The sequence below is a fragment of the Felis catus genome, chromosome A3 (genome assembly GCF_018350175.1).
Source record: "Felis catus isolate Fca126 chromosome A3, F.catus_Fca126_mat1.0, whole genome shotgun sequence".
NCBI classification, from domain to species: domain Eukaryota; kingdom Metazoa; phylum Chordata; class Mammalia; order Carnivora; family Felidae; genus Felis; species Felis catus.
In genome coordinates this window covers 29,645,191-29,663,251 of record NC_058370.1, presented here as the reverse complement: position 1 = coordinate 29,663,251, position 18,061 = coordinate 29,645,191, and the positions used below count along the sequence as shown (strand labels likewise).

Sequence of the window (18,061 nt, the reverse complement as noted above, 5' to 3'; positions counted from 1 at the left end):
GTGTGTGTGTGTGTCAAAAATAAACAAACATTTAAAAAGTTTTAATTTTAAGTATAAAGTACAATACTATGTATGTAGTTTATACTAAACATCTTGAAGAAGGCATTTGTAAATATTTGTCTGTTCTTGAGGTGTAGTAACACTTTCCAAAACACAAAAAAACAAAAATTGAGTAACTTCAAATACATAAAATGTTTAAGCTCCTATACATCAACAAAACATCACAAACAAAATTTAAATCAAAATACTATGAAAAGCATTTTCAAAATGTTACAGGCTGGGTCGCCTGGGGTGGCTCAGTCAGTTAAGCATCCGACTTCAGCTCAGGTCATGATCTCCTGGTTCATGAGTTCGAGCCAGGCGTCGGGCTCTGTGCTGACACCTCAGAGCCTGGAGCCTGCTTCAGATTCTGGGTCTCCCTCTCTCTCTGCCCCTCCCCCACTTGTGCTCTGTCTCTGTCTCTGTCTCTGTCTCTGTCTCTCTCTCCTCCAAAATAAACATTAAAAAAAAATGTTATAGGCAAAGGGCTAAATAACCTTTTTAAAGTGTTTACAAATCAGTAAGTACAAACACATCCATGGAAGGGTGAACAAAAAGCATGAACAGGCAATTCATACACAAGTGAAAAAAATTCATCTTTAAATGAGGAAAAAAGAGCACTGGGTATTGTATGGAAACCAATTTGACAATAAATTTCATATATTGAAAAAAAATAAAAAAATAAATGGGGAAAAAAGGCAAATTAAAGTGGGTTTTTTTTCACCTCTCAAACTGGCACATACTCATAAAAGTGAGAACATTTAAGTATCTATTCTACTCATCCAGCATTTAGTCTATAATGCTATGTGCTATATAATTTAGCTTTATACATATATATAATATATATATATAAAATCTCTCTCCTCCAGGCAGGAATTTTCTTACTTTGTTGTTTTCCCAACACCTAAAATAAAAACCAACACATAATAGGCGTCCAAACTGTTGGTTAATGATATTAATGAAAATTATAAAAGCCTCTGAATCATTGAGGAGAAGAGTGAATAAGAGTACATTTCTGTTACAGACGGAATGTGTTCCCCTCCCAAATTCTCATGTTGAAGCTCTTAATCCCCAATTCGATTTTGGAGATAGGGCCTTCAGGAGGTAACTGGGGTTAGATTAGATTGTGGGGTGAGGCTCTTGTGAAAGGATTAGTGGCCTTATAAGAAGAGGAAGAACGATCTCTCTCTCTCTCTCTCCTCTCACCCCTCCCCTGCCCCCCACACACCAAAGAAAGGCCATGGGAGGTCACAGCAAGAAGTCAGGTGTCTGCAACCCAAGGAGAGTATTCTCACCAGACACCAATCCTGTTAACACCTTGGTCTTGGACTGCCAGTTCTCCAAAACCTGTGAGAAATAAATTTTAGTTGTTTAAGTCACCCAGTCTATGGTCTTTTGTTATGGCAGCCTAAATGGAGTAAGACAATCTCCATCCCATAACACTTTAATCTACAAAAAAGTGCCATCTTGATTTATGGATTATCCACACCATGTGGTTTCACCATTCCTATCTCAGGCTGCCAACCACAGCTCAAAAGTATCACACTCAGGGTCTCAGTGCTATGCAGAAAACATCCTTTGTCAGTTTCTAGCACAGTAGCTCAAAGCTCCCTCTGGACAGATGGCTTTAGTGACAAGAGGACATCACCCTCCCTTCTCTACAGAGCCTCTATTCTCTGTTTGGACTAGAAGAAGAGATTCCCTCATCCTTTCAAAGACTATTAATCTCTGTGTCCCTGATTCCATTTCAGATCTTTCACCCTACATTATCATGCCTTTCCTTCTGGTACCTTCAAACCTTCCTCTCCAGCTCTCACTTTCCTCTGTTTTACAAATAGGCACAGATGTTCCAAACAGATTTTTTAAAATGCAAACACAGAAGTGCGTGGGTGGCTCAGTCAGTTAAGCGTCTAACTGGTGATTTTGGCTCAGGGCATGATCTCACCGTTTGTGGAATGAAGCCCCATGTTGGACTCAACGGGAGGAGCCTGCCTGGGTCTCTTTCTCTCTTTCTCTCTCTCTCTCTCTCTCTCTCTCTCTCTCTCTCTCTCTCTGCCCCTCCCCACTCATGCACTCCTGAGCACATGTGCCTTCTCTCTCTCAAAATAAACTTTAAAAAAAGAAAAGAAACAAAATGCAAACACAATAACTTACCCCATTTAACCCTGCAGCCTCCTGTTTTCCCTTCTTTCCTCATACCACCAACTTGGGTAAGATGTACTTTGCTTTTCTTTCCTCACTTTCCACCTCTCCTTAATGCCCTCATTGTGTTCTTCAAGCCTTCCCTCTCAAGTCTACAAATAAATTCTTCAAATCCAATTTTTTCCCCAGAGTTTTCATCCTCTTTAACTTGCACTTGACATGTGATAGTAGTTATCTCCTTTCTCAAAAGTTTCTCAGGTTCTTGGTTCTCTGGACACAATGACAACTAAATTTTAGCTCCCACAGCTTTTGTTCCTCTACTACTCACACACAGGTATTTTATTTGAGTCCCAATTACAGGCAAGGTGTTGCATTAAATATTAGGGACACAGAAAGAAAAAGCCAAAGTTCTTATCCTTCATTTTCCAGTTCAGCCACTCACTTAGCAAACTTTCGCTGAAAAGCCAGTAGGTGATGGGTTTAGAAAGCCAATTATTTTAAACTTACATTAAAATTTTGAAGGTTTGGGGGTAAGTTTAAAGTTGAACTACCTGTCCCTGTCTTCAGGGGAAAAAGAAAAAAAAAAAAAAAAAAAAAGACTTGCCCTTGTCTTCAATGAGCTCCTGGCTCATAGGCAAATATCTTCTTTTGTGTCCCCACCATACACTATATACTCCTTGAGAGCAGAATCCAAGTCTACTTCACTGAGACGCCAAAAGTGGTCACACTCATCAAATGCCCAATACATGCAAGGAACAAAGAACTAACAGTGCTCAGGTTAGCGATATACAATATTTTTGATCATACATGAGAAATTAAGAAAGCAATTATTTCCTTAGAGAAGCAACAGGGTAGAGTGACACAAACTTAGCTCTGTGTCCCTACTACAGCCTGGTATTTAACTTTTGAGTTTTCATTTCATCTTTAAAACAGGACTCTCTCCCACCAATATCAGAGGATTACCGTGAGGACTATAAACTAATATACGTAATATACACGTAAATGTATCTACATGTAACAATGTATAACCTCTATCACTGAGTCTAGTATACAGCAGGCACTATCCAAGTTTCCCTCTTCATGTGCTCCTTACTTATCTTTGTATTCACTAACCCTTTACCAGGACCAAAATGATGATTGGTATTCAATTACACATTTCTTATGTAATTGATTTCTAGGACTCAGATCAAGCCATCACCTTAATATACACCTTCAAGATGAGGAATTCAAGTTCCATATAAATAAGTATCACAAACCCATATTCTAATACTTTACACTTAAACATTTTCCCTAAGAAATATTCTCTATGTTCCTTGAGCCTCAAACTTTGCACCTGTAATGACAAGGATGAACTGGTAACACACCTATATCGGTAGTAACAGCTCACTCAGTTCCTCTTTTCCACAGCCACTATGGAATGTAAGAAGGAGCTGAGGGCTCACTCTGGGGCTCCTTCTGTCATAAACTAGAAATCTTCTATTATTAGTGACATTGAGCTTCTTTTCATGTGACTGTTGGGCCATCTGTGTGTCTTATTTAGAAAATGTCTCTTCAGGTCCTCTACCCATTTTTTTTTTTTTTTTTTTAATAGACTCCCTACCCTACATGGGGCTCGAACTCACGACCCTGAGATTGAGAGTCATATGCTCTACTGACTGAGCCAGCCAGGTGCCCCTCCTCTGCCCATTTTTAAATCAGGTTGTTTTTTTGGTGTTGAGTTGTATAAGTTCTTTATGTATCTTGGGTATTAACGCCTTACTGAATATATCGCTTGCAAATATCTTCTCCCATTCAGTTAATTGTTGATGGTTTCCTTTGCTGTGCAGAAGCTTTTTACTTTGGTGTAGTCCCATTTAATCTTTCATTCTTAAAAAAGAAAGAACGGGCAAGTATCACCTGACCAAGATAAACAAACAGGAAAAGAAAATGACTGGAGGAAATAGGGATAATTAAAAACAAAAACAAAAAACAAAACTTCTAAAAACTATCTTCAGAGATAAAACAAAAACTGAATGCAATTATTTTTTTTTTTAATTTGAGAGAGAGAGAGCGAGCGAGCAGGCAGGAGAGAGCGGCAAAGGGAGAGAGAGCGAGCGATAATCCCAAGCAGGCTCCACACTCAGAGTGGAGCTGGACACAGAGCTCAATCCCATGACCCTGGGATCATGACCTGAGCTGAAATCAAGTCAGATGCTCAACTGACTGAGCCACTCAGGTGCTCCTGAATGCATTTTTAAATATCAGGACAAGAATCAGTTCTAAAAAAATTTTTTTAATACACTGAAAAAAAAAATCAATAGAAAGACTGAGAGATAAAATCATGACAGTCTCCCAGAAAAGAGAAGCTAAGGCACAGAAAACAAGAGTGAATAGATAAGAACATTACAGAACAATCTGAGAGGCCCGGTATTAGAAAGTTTCTGACAAAAAGAAAAAAATGGAGGGGAGAACATTATCTAAGAAGATAACTTCATTAAATGTGAAAATACTGGTTTTCAGATTAAGGGGACCCACCAAGTATATCACTATGAAAGTCTAAAATATATGGAATATAAAAGATAAGCTTCCAGAGATGGGAGAAAATTAATTTCCTACAGGAAACAAAAATGAGGCTAAATTTCTACATCTCACAAGCAACAATGAATGTCAGAAAAAACAGAGCAATGACTTCAAAACTCTGAGGGAAAAGAATCTGCAATCCAGAATTCTATACCCAATCAAATCATCACTCAAACATGAGGGAAGAGCTGACATCAGAAAGTATCAAAGTTTATCTGCCATGTACCCCTTCTCTCAAGAGGTAGCTTGAGAATGAACTATAGCAAAATTTAAAAAAAGGGAGGAGGCAGGAAGACGGAAACCAAAGATCAGTGGAGTGGGTCCAACTCAAAAATGTGGTAAGGAAAATTTCAAGAATGCAGTTGTGCAGATGGCTTAAAAAAAACAATGAGTATAAACGAAAAGGGTCTTCATAGACTAGAATGTGTATGACTAAGATAGGGAAAAGTGAAATAAAAATTCAGACAAGAAAAAAAGGAAATTAGAATCACCAAGAAAAAAACTGTATAAGAAAGTCTAAATATGAAATAAAAATATGACTGGAAATAACTGATAGTTTCAAAAACAGAATTAACTTTTTATTCATTTTCTCCTTTCAATAGCCCAGGGTCCACAACATAAACCTACAGGGAAAAACATTATAAACCCAGAAAACAATGCTTGGCCTGACACTGAATAATATTACTTACCTATAGTAATGTAAATGCTACATGCGCGCACGCACACACACACACACACACACACACACACACACACACACACACACAGAGGAATATTATTCAGCCATAAAAAAGAATGAAGTTTTCCATTTACAATGACATGGGATGGAGCTACAGAGTATAATGCTAAGTGAAATAAGTCAGAGGAAGACAAATACCTTATGATTTCACTTATATGTGGAAGTTTTAAAACAAAACAAACAAGCAAAGGAAAAAGAGACAAACCAAGAAACACTCTTAACTATAGAGAACAAACTGATGGTTATCAGAGCAGCACAGGGTGGGGGAAATAGGTGGCAAGGAGGAAGGAGTATACTTGTCATGATGAGCACTGGGAGATGTATGGAATTGTTGAATCACTGTATCATACACCTCAAACTAATATAACACTGCATGTTAACTATACTGGAAGTAAATAAATATGAAAGAAAGAAAGAAAGAAAGAAAGAAAGAAAGAAAGAAAGAAAGAAAGAAAGAAAGAAAGAAAGAAAGAAAGAGAGAGAGAGAGAGAGAGAGAGAGAGAGAGAGAGAGAGGGGAGGGAGGGAGGGAGGGAGGGAGGGAGGGAGGAAGGAAGGAAGAAGTGCTGGTGAGGATATTGAAAAATCAGAACCCTTGGGCACTGCTGATGGGATTGTAAAATGGTGCAGCCACTGTGTAAAACAGTAGGGTGGTTCCTTAAAAAAAAAACAACACAAAAAACAAAAAACAAAACAAAACAAAAACTGAACATTAAATTACCATCTGATCTAGCAATTCCACTTCTAAGTACCTACCCCCAAAGAACTGAAAGCAAGGACTTGAACAGATATTTGTATACCAATATATATTACAGGACTATTCACAGCAGCCAAAAGGTGGAGACAACTCAAATGTCCACTGAAGGATGAATGAATGAATAAAATGTTATATATGCATACAACAGAATATTATTCAGCTTTAAAAAGGAAGTAGGGGCCCCTGGGTAACTCAGTTGGTTGGACATCCGACTCTTGGTTTCGGCTCAGGTCATGATCTCACAATTCTCGAGTTCAAGCCCCATGCCAGGCTCTGCACCAACAGTGCAGAACCTCTTGAGATATTCTCTCTCTCTCCCTCTCCCTGCTCCTGTGTGCTTTCTCTCTCAAAAAGAATAAACTTAAAAAAAAAATAAAAATTTTCTTTAAAAAAATAGTAAAATTCTGATATGTGCTACAACATGGGATGAACCTTGAGGACATTATACTAATTAGTGGTTAATTAATGGTCGGTTAAGCGTCAGACTTCGGCTCAGGTCATGATCTCGCAGTCTGTGGGTTCGAGACCCGCATTGGGCTCTGTGCTGACAGCTCAGAGCCTGGAGCCTGCTTCAGAGTCTGTGTCTCCCTCTCTCTCTGTTCCTCCCTTGCTTGTGCTCTGTCTCTCTCTCTCAAAAATAAAGATTAAAAAAAAAAAAAAAAAGCCAGACACCAAAAAGATAAATATTGTATACTTCCACTTACATGAGGTACCTAAAGTAATCAAATTCATAGAGATAGAGAGTAGAAAGAATGGTGATTGCCAGAGGTTAGGGGAAGGGAGAAATGGGATTTAGTGTGTCATGGGTTAGAGTTTCACTTGGGGGAAGATGAAAAAGTTCTGGAGGTGGATGGTGGTGATGGGTGCACAACAATGTGAATGCACTTAATGCCAATGAATTGCACACTTAAAAATGATGAAAAGGGTAAATTTTATGTTATGTAAATTTTACCAAAAACAGGGGAAAAAAGAAAAAGAAATAAGTATACAAACACAATAACATAAACCTTTTCAGTGCTGCCGAGGCTCTCTCGTACCCTCCTCTAGTCATAACCTCCCACTTCCTGCTAAAGGAACCACTAGTCTGACTTCCATCATATCTCATCTTCCGGTAACTAAACATCTACTTTGTGACTGGCTTCTTTCACTAAACATTCTATCTCTGAGATTCATCCATGTTGGTATGTGTATTGGTAGTTTGTTCCTTTCTATTGCTGAAAAAAATTCCATTGTATGAATATATCACTACTTATATTTATCTATTCACCTATTTTTGGACATTTGATCATTTCCATTTTTTAGCTATTACAAACAAAGCTTTCATATCTCAAAGGCAAATATGTAGGAATGGGACTCCTGCATCACTGGATAGATGTCTGTTTAGCTTTGCAGAAAATGCCCAACAGTTTTCCAAAGCTGTAGTGCTGATTTACACTCCCACTTAAAACTTGGAGCAACGGGAATGTTGAATAATAAAAATCCATTTTTCCCTTATTAATACACATTACTCAATGCTACACATAAGACAGAGTATTGCATTCTTTGCCTCAATGCATCAGTTCTTCCACAAGGATGCCATCTGGATTACTTGTACTCTACCCACAGAAACTTTAATTCAATAAGGGCAAGGTGTAAGGGCATAGACTTCGGTCATTTTTAAAAAAAAACATCTCTTTAAGTGATTCAAATTCATGACCAGTTTGAGAGCCACCCTCTCAAAGGATGGTAATTATAATGCTTTTAATCACACAAAAATAAGCCAGTCATACAGCTTAGAAATAAAATGGAGTAGGAGAGAACCGGATTTTAGCTTTATTTTGTGAGGGCACTAACTCGGGTGACAAAGCTCCTCACCACTCTGGTTTTATTTCTCTTACCTTAGTTACTTGAACTGCATCATCCATCACCACTCATTGGAATTCCATAAATACCTTTTTGTTTTTTTGGTGTGCCACCTGCAACTAGCAAAGGAAAAAAAAAAAAAAAAACACCTTTAGAAAGACAAAACAGTCCTATTTAAACCCCTGCATTGTTCCCAGGGAGAGGAATACACTCTAACAAGGTGTCTTGTAGAGCTGCGTTGAACCCTGCAGGAGCCACAGAACAAAGCTCCATCTTAAACAGTTCAGATTACTGAAGAGCTCATGAGAACTGAATTCAATGAGAAATCAGGTCCTTCCAGGGAAGGCAGGAGCATTCCTCCCTTATCCCCAAACTACGACTTTTCTACTGCACTGTCCTTCTAGGGAACATCTGGCAATGACTGAAAATACTTTTTGATTGTTTTGTTTGGGTTTTGTTTGTTTGTCTGTCTGTTTTTAAGTACCCCAGGTAATTCCAATGTGCAGCCAGGGCTGAGAACCACTTCTCCATCCACTTTTCTGGATCTCATCCTTTTTTCTCCATCTATCTCCAGCCTCAGTTCTTTTCAGAACCCTAGATCTATGTATACTCTTGTTGGTCAATGTACACAGTGAGACTTTCTAATCACTGTCTGACTGAATAAAATCAATTGGAAGAGCCAATTCCTTGATATAGCAGAACTTCCTACTCCAAAGATGGAAAACAAAACCTTGTGGCAAATTAAAGGGACACTGCCATGATTTCATTTCCTACTGTTAATAGAGTCACTGCCAGGAAGTCTCATGCTTACTATAGCAACCAATGGTCTTGCTATTCACCAAGTTTCAGCCTTTTTGCTTCCTCAGGAAGTAGATGGCAAAATCAGGCTCCTGATCTCTTTTTTAAAGAGGAGCTGCCATTTAAAAATAGAAATTAATAAATGAATATGTAAAAAGTAGTTTTAGGTTTGGCTGACACCCAATATTTCTGTATATTAAACTCAATCTTTAAAGCACAGAGTCATCTATTTTATTTCACAATACAGCAATCTAGAAAATGTACTAAAACTCTTCAGTTATTATAGTAACTGGATAAATGCTAACATATTTTGAGAAGCTTAGCTAAGTTCTCAAGAAAGTAAACAAAACTGCCAGTGGCATGAAACAAAGTATGAACCAAAAGCTAGAGTTGTGGGGCACCTGGCTGGCTCAGCTGGTTAAGTGTTCAATTCTTGGTTTGGCTCAGGTCATGATCTCATGGTTCTTGAGTTCAAGCCCCATGTCAGGCTCTGCACTGGCAGTGAAGAGCCTGCCTAGGAATCCTCAATCTCTCTCTCTCTCTCTCTCTCTCTCTCTCTCTCTCTGCCCCTCCCCCACTAATGCTCACCCTCTCTCAAAATATATAAACTTAAAAAACAAATCTAGGGGCTCCTGGGTGGCTCAGTCGGTTAAATGTCTGACTTCGGCTCAGGTCATGATCTCACAGTTGAGTTCATGACTTTGAGCCCCGCATCAGGCTCTGTCTGTGCTGACAGCTTGGAGCCTGGAGCCTGCTTCAGATTCTGTGTTTCCCTCTCTCTCTGCCCCTCCCTCACTCACACTCTCTCTCTCTCAAAAACAAATGAACATTAAAAAAATTAAAAAATAATAACGTAAAAGCATCAAAACCGTAACAAAAGCATAAACACTCTAAAAAGAAGATACGAAAACAGAACAACTAAATGGCACTTACAGAATAAAAATAGCCATTGAAATCTAAAATTTTATAGACAAGTAAACCACTAGAGAAGACACAGCTGAAGAGAAAATTAATAAACCTGAAAATATATCTGAAGAATCTATGCAAAATGCTGCAGAGAGAAATAAACATACCCTGACCTAGAAAAATAACTGCAGAGCTAAAAGTTGTAAAGCTGATTATAAAATTTACATAGAAATGCAAAGAATGCAGAATAGCCAAAACAATGTTGATAAAAAGAAAGTTGGGAGAAATATCTTAGTTCAAAAAGCAAGACCACTTTATGCTTTCTCCCTGTAATCCAAACCATCCCAACAAACTTCTTTTAGAAAACTGGGAATTATAAGAAAGCTTTGTCAACCTGATAGAAGCTGTCTCCGGAAAACTTAAAGCTAATGCCACATTTAATGGTGAAATATTGAATGCTTCCCCCCTAAGCTCAGAAACAAGGCAAGAATACCTACTTTTATCACTTTTATTCAACATTATATTGGAGGGTCCTAGCCAATGCAACAAAGTAAGAAAAATAAATAAAAAGGTATCTATATTGGAAAAGAAGTAATAAAACTGTATTTATAGAGAACATGATCTTATAGATAGAAAACCTTAAGGAGTCTACAAGAGTTAGTAGAAACAATAAGTTTATCAAGGTAGCGGAATATAAAGTCAACATAAAATAAACAGATGCAGGGGTGCCTGGGTGGCTCAGTAGGTTGAACGTCTGACTTCGGCTCAGGTCATGATCTCACGGTTTGTGGGTTTGAACACCGCGTTGGGCTTTGTGCTGACAGCTTAGACAAATAAGCTGTCGAATTCTGTGTCTCCCTCTCTCTGTCTCTCTCTGCCCCTCCCCTGCTCACGCTCTGTCTCCCTCTCAAATATGGATAATAAAACCTTAAAAAAAAACTTTATAAAAACCATATACATAATAAACAATTGATGAGGGAGCGTGGAACAAGCTGAGGGCAAAATACAGGCTGGCACACACCCCCCACTCACCAGGTGGAATATGTGTGATGTTCCTCAGACACTCTTGGCTACCCAAGAACAAAGGAAAGGGGTTTAAGTGCTTGCCATGGTAATGTGGGAAACTAAGGCAAATTAAATTCCCTTACTGCCTACAGCCCATTGACAAGTCCTTGAAACCGGCAAAGTGACCTCCCTCTAGGAGCTCAGTTGTCTGGATGAGGACACTTCGCTAGGGGCAAAAGAGAACTTAAGCTTAACATTATCCCAACCTCGAGGATCCTGTAAGTCTACTTCCTTTATCTCAACTGCCCCAAGATATATGCTAGCAATCATACTCCAAGCTTATGCCCCAACATACATCTGAAGGGTCTCATGACTGAGGTTTTATTAAATGGTAATAAATGGCATTTCCCTAGCAACAGCTAGCCCCTCAAGGTCCTGGAAACCTTGCTTCCAAAATTCCTTAGAGACTTACTCTATCCCTGACCCCCTCCCAACCTGAGGGTATATAATGAGCTACCTGCCACAACCTCAGTGCAGCTCTTCCTGCCCATGGGTCCTGTCCCCATGCTTTAATAAAATCACCTTTTTGCACCAAAGACGTCTTCAAGAATTCTTTCTTGGGTGTCGGCTCTAGACTCCACAAACCTCCCCCCACCCCAAGACTTCATCCTCAATTGTATCTTTATATATCAGCAGGAGCTGAAAATTTAAACTTCTTAAAGTACCATTTACAATAGGATTTTTAAAACACAAATTATTTAGGGGTAAATATTAACAAAAGATGTGCAAGACCTGTACTCTGAAAACTACGAAACACTGCTGAACTTACAGAAGACTTAAATAAGTGGAGAGATATAATGTGTTCGTGGACCAAAAGACTTGATGTTGTTAAAATGTCAATTCATCCCAAACGAAACTACAGATTCAATGGAATCCCAATCAAATTCTCAGGTTTTTTCATAAAAACTGACAAGCTGATTCTAAAACTTACATGAAAATCTAAAGATCTTAAAATAGACAAACCAATTTTGACAAAGAAAAAAAAGTCAGGAGACTACCTGGCAAGGAATAAGACACTATCCTATGGGTATGCAAACAGACATAGAAATCAAGAGAATAGGCTAGAGAGTTCAGAAATAGAATAACAAATATATGACCAGCTGATTTTCTACAAAGATGACAAGATAATTCAATGGGGCAGAACAATCTTTTCCACAAATAGGGCCAGAATAATTGGATACACAGACAGGGAAAAATGAACTTTTGCACTGGATTCTCATGCCATACACAAACATTAACTTGAAAGGATATTAGATCCAGACCTAAATGTAACAGCTAAAGCATAAGAACACATAAGACAAAACTTCACAATCTTGAGACAGTGTATTAATTTTGTATTACTAAGTAACAAATTACCACAAAATTAGAGGTCAGAAGTCCAACTACAGCATGGCTGGAACTTCTGCTAAGGATCTCACAAAGATAAACTCAAGATATCTACCAGGCTGTTCTCATCTAATGCTCCTCTTTGAAGTTCACACAGTCGTGGCAGAATTCAGCTCCATGCAGTTGTAGGACTAAGATCCTTCTTTCTTTGCTACTTCTCACCCAGGAGCCATTCTCAGCTGCTAGAGGGCATCTGCAATCTTTGCCATAGAGACCTCTCTCCATCTTAAAAGCCAGCAGTGAAAAATCTCCCTCTTATTGAATTCTCATGTTTCAAGTCTTTTGACTTCTTTCTAGACCCAGATTTTAAAGGTTCATGTGATTGGACAGGCCTATCTGTATAACCTCCCTTTAGCTGACTCAAAGTCAACTGATTAATACCTTAATTACATCTTTAATATCCCTTTTGCCACGTAATGTAACATAATCACTGGAGTAAAATCCCATCATATTCACTGATCTTGCCCACACCCACAGGAAGGAAATAATACAAGAGTGCAGGTTGCTAAGGTCCCTAAGGTCTTCTTAGAATTCTGCCTACTACAGATAGACTTCTTAGATTGGATACAAAAAAACACGAAAAAAAAAAAAGGCAATAATTTGCACTTCATCAAAATTACAAATTTCTAACACTTTGGTAAACCCCATTAAAAAACAAAAAACCAAGGGTGTCTGGCAGGTTCAGTAGGGGTAGCATCCAACTCTTGACCTTGGGGTCATGAGTTCAAGCCCCACACTGGGTGTAGAGATTACTTAAATAAATACTTAAATAATAAAATTATTTTTATTTTTTTAACATTTATTCATTTTTGAGAGACAGAATGTGAGTGGGGGAGGGGGAGAGAGGGAGACACAGAATCTGAAGCAGGCTCCAGACTCTGAGCTGTCAGCACAGAGCCTGACCAGGGCTCGAACTCAGACTGCAAGATCATGACCTGAGCTGAAGTTGGATGCTTAACCGACTGAGCCATCTAGGCGCCCCATATAATAAAATTATTTTGTAAATAATAAAATTCTTTAAAAAGTATTAAAAAAAAAAAAAACCCAAGCCACAGGCTAAGAGAGAACATCTGTAATACGTATATATAATTAGTGGCTATATCCAGAATATATAAAGAACCCTTACAACTCAAGCATAAGATATTACTTACTACCAAATAATCCAACAATGGGCAAAGGATTTAAAATGACACTTCATAAAAGCAAATACACAATTGGCCAGTAAGGACATAAACAGACACCCATCACAGGGAAACACCATTAGTCACTAGGAAAATGCAAATAGAACCATAATGAGACACCACCACAAACCCATAATGGCTAAAAAGTAAAAGGCTGACAATGCCAAATATTGGTGAGGAGGTGGAAGAAATGAAACTCCAACACAGTACTGATGAGAATATAAAGTGTAAAACTATATGGGACACCTGGGAGGCTCAGTTGGTTAAGCCTCTGACTTCAGCTCAGGTCAAGATCTCACAGTTCATGGTTCAAGCTCTGCATCAGGCTCTGTGCTGACAGCTCAGAGCCTGGAGCCTGCTTCAGATTCTGTGTCTCCCCCTCTCTCTGCCCCTCCCCCGCTCATGCTGTCTCTCTGTGTCTCAAGAATGAATAAACTTGAAAAATAAAATAAAGATTTGAACACATGTTTCCAGTAGCTTTTTTTTAAAGTTTATTTATTTGTTTTGAGAGCTAGCACACGAGTGAGGGAGGGGCAGAGGGAGAGGGCGAGAGAGAAAGAGAATCCCAAGCAGGCTCCACATTGTCAGCTCAGAACTCGATATGGGGCTCAAATTCACAAACCATGAGATCATGACTTAAGCCAAAGTCAAATGCTTAACCAACTGAGCTACCCAGGCAAACCCCTAGTAGCTTTATTCATGAGGCAATCAAACTAAAAAAACCTAAGTGCTTATTAACATATGGAAAATACAGTATATTCACATAATGGAATACCACTCAGAAAAAAGAAAAAAGGGAAATGACTACTAATATACCTAACAACATGAATGAATGTCAGAAACATTATGCTCACTCTTCCCCTAAGCAGGCCTGAGGTGATTTCTGAAAATGGTTTGCTATTCGCTTGACCCAGAATACCCCGCAAAATGATGTAAATCAAGAGGTTCAAATCTTCATGTTCACTTTACGAACACACATGATGGCTCAGGCCATCAAGGGTACGCATCTGTGAAAAGCCAACAAGTATCTGAAGGATGTCACTTTGCAGAAGCAGTTGGTAGGTAGAGTTGGTAGGTGTGCCCGGGCCAAACAGTGGGGCTGGATACAGGGTCGGTGGCAAAAAAAGAGTGCTGAATTTTTACTACACATGTTAAAAATGGTGACAGTAATGCTGAACTTAAGGGTTTCGATGTAGATTTTCTGGTCACAGAGTACATCCAGGTGAACAAAGTCCCCAAGATGTGGCATAGAATCACAGGGCTCATGGTTGGATTAACCCATATGTGATTGCTCCCTGCCACAGTAAGATGATCCTTACTGGAAAAGAGCAGGTTGTTCCTAAACCAGGAGAGGAGGTAACAAAGAAGAAAAAGATATCCCAGAAGAAACTAAAGAAACAAAAACTTATGGCCCAGAAGTAAATTATGCATAAAATAAATGCAAATAAAAGTAAAACCAAAAAACCAAAAAACCCCATCATGTTCAGTGAAAGAATCCAGACAAAAGAGTACATACTACGTGATTCTAGTTTTACAACACTCTAGAAAAGAAATCTAATCTATAGTGAGAGAACAGATCCCTAATTGCCTCGGGCCCAAGAAGGGTATGGAGAGGAATAACTGTGATGGGCACAAGGAAAATTGTGGATGTTAAAGAAATGTTAGGTATCTTCACCATGGTGACAATCACTTAGGTAGATAAATTTGGCAAAAACTCATTCAACTGTATAAGAAAAATGGTATGTTTTATTGTAAGAAGATTGATTATACCTCAATAAAGTTGATTTTTATTTTTTTTTAATTTTTTTTTTCAACGTTTATTTATTTTTGGGACAGAGAGAGACAGAGCATGAACGGGGGAGGGGCAGAGAGAGAGAGGGAGACACAGAATCGGAAACAGGCTCCAGGCTCTGAGCCATCAGCCCAGAGCCTGACGCGGGGCTCGAACTCACGGACCGCGAGATCGTGACCTGGCTGAAGTCAGACGCTTAACCGACTGCGCCACCCAAGAGCCCCAATAAAGTTGATTTTTAAAAAAAACTTTAGAGATCATTGAATAGAAACCAAAACCTTCTCTTTTTTTAAAAAAAATTTTATTTATTTTGAGAGATGGCATGAGTGGGGGGAGGAAGCAGACAGAGAGAGAGAGAGAGAATCTCAAGCAGGCTCTGCATTGCCAGCACAGAGCCCCATACAGGGCTCAAACTCACAAACTGAGAGATCATGACCTGAGCTGAAACCAAGAGTCAGATGCTCAACCGACTAAATCATCCAGGTGTCCCTCAACAAAGTTGATTTTATTTTTTAATGTTTATTCATTTTTGAAAGAGGCAGAGAGAGAGCAGGGGAGGGGCAGCGGGAGAGGGAAACACAGAATCCAAAGCAGGCTCCAGGCTCTGAGCTGTCAGCACAGAGCCTGACACGGTGCTCGAACCCATGAACTGTGAAATCATGATCTGAGCTGAAGTCAGATGCTTAACCAACTGAGCCACCCAGTTGCCCCAATTTTAAAAGATACTCTCATTAATGTTTGATATACTGAAGACATTCCTGCAATACAATCTTGCCAAACAGTCATTCATAATAAACCCAACATACAATGCAAAAGATGAGATAAAACAGAAGCTAACCACTATTTAAAAGTCTATGTATTGGTGTTATATGCCAATCTTAATAAAGAAGCAAAACACATCATCTCAAAGCAGGAAAAGCATTTAACAAAACCAGATACCTCCTCATCACAAAAACACTTATGATGCTCACAGTAGACAACACTGTGCACTGTGCAATATTTATGTTTGTGATCTCACAAATCCACAAATTTACCTTCTTTTCCATAGATTCACCAAGCACTACAGGTGTTTACCTTAATACTTTCTAGAGTGACCTCATGTACAGATCAGCAAATATGCTCTTCTTTTTCCTGGATATATCTTTTGTTGTTGCCGTTGTTTTTTAAGTAGGCTCCACACCCAGCGCAGAGCCCAGTGCAGGGCTGGAAATCACAACCCTGAGATCAAGACCTGAGCTGAGATGCTCAGCTGAATCAGACGCTCAACTGACTGAGCCACCCAAGTGCTCCTCACTGTTGATTCAGTAATACTAAACTCCTAGCCAGCAGCACTATAATATATGATTGAACAAAGCTTGTCTAATGTGCGTGTGTATGCACACATGCACACACACACACACAAAGATGGATGCATGTGTAAGGATACACATGTTTGTGTATGTATATACACGCATATATTACCCAGTTCTGTCCACTGACAGGGCCTAGGGGCAGCAATTCCCCAGTAGAACAATCATACACCTACCATCCAGGCCTGGTTTCTAAATACATTCTCCAATAAAAGGAACCAGGACTCATTGGTGAAATGACTGGGCTGGGGCAGGAAAAGTACAGGAAGAGACTGGAACATCTTGTGCCAGAAAGTCAGGAAGGGAAGTAATCAAAGAATGATAGAATATGTCAAAAGGATACAAGAGCCAGGTTGAAACCAGGGGCATCCACTAGCCAAATATGAGACAAATTCAGCATCAAAGTAACATATTAATAGATAATAATTCACTGAATAAAACAGAAATGCATAAATACATATTAATATAAATTAATAAACAAACAGGGAGAAAAGGATTTTCCTTATGATATGTCACTGGATGAATGTTACGGAAATGATAAAAGTAGAAAAATCATCATTTGGCAACTGCTGCAGCAATAATCCAGCCAAGAAATATCAATGAAACTCAAACTAGTAGGGTAAAGTTTGAGAAGGGAGATAGGAAATGAGATATTTACATGGTCTCAAAGTGCTTCCTCCTCATAAAGTACTTACTGACTACAAAGGAAAAAATAGGTAAATTTACAGCAGAGAAAACCAAGAGACCCTATTTTAATCAAGTGATCACGATTAACATCATAAGAAACAAGGCACATGGAAATTGTGTACCTCTGACAGAACAGAGTAAAACTACAGCACCATTTATGTGGTATTCCTGACAAAATGCATATTCTGAATCTAACCATGATGAAACATCATGCCCAAACTGAGAAATACTCAAAATAATTAGCCTACACTCCTCAAAAATATCATGATAATCAAGTCAAAGGCAAGATAACAAAATGTAGTATGTGTTTCTGAACTGGATCCTTTTGCTCTACAGGTTCTTATTGGGACAACTGGTAAAACCTGAATGGGACCTGGGGATTAGCTGGTACTACTGTATCACTGTTAAGCTCTGGATTTTAATGGATGTATTGTGGTTATATGGGAGAACGTCCCCATTTGTAGGAAACACACACTAAAGTATTCAAGGCTGACGGAGCATCAAGTGAGCAACTTACTCTCAAATAGCTCAGAGAGGGAAAAGGCTCTTTGTACTATTTCTGCAACTTATCTGTAAACTTAACATTATTTCAAAATAAAAAACAAAATGCACATATTAACAACAAAGAAGCACACACCAATGTCTCAGGATTATAAAAACATAGTTCTTCAGTAAAATTTCTAGATAGAAAAGTACACTATTATCCTTTTTATAAGCTTTTCTAATAATATATCTCATTTTCACAGCATTTCCAAATAGAAATTTCTGTGATGGAAATGTTCTACATACATGCTGCCCAATACAATAGCACATATGGCTGA

General features: G+C 38.7%; 1 protein-coding gene across 3 annotated transcripts in view; it reads right to left on the bottom strand.

Moving 5' to 3' along the window:
* Positions 1-18,061, bottom strand: part of PTPRA (protein tyrosine phosphatase receptor type A) — a 161,442-nt gene that overhangs the window by 107,741 nt on the left and 35,640 nt on the right. Inside the window, exon 2 of one of the 3 annotated variants that reach the window (XM_023251391.2) lies at positions 8,112-8,189. The exons of 1 other annotated variant lie outside the window; for it this stretch is intronic. In XM_023251391.2, coding sequence (XP_023107159.1) covers positions 8,112-8,138 — 27 coding nt within the window. In that variant the 5' untranslated portion in view covers positions 8,139-8,189. Of the gene's footprint in view, positions 1-8,111; positions 8,196-18,061 lie in introns of all 3 variants that reach the window. One more of the 3 variants, XM_023251390.2, reaches the window with a different exon arrangement.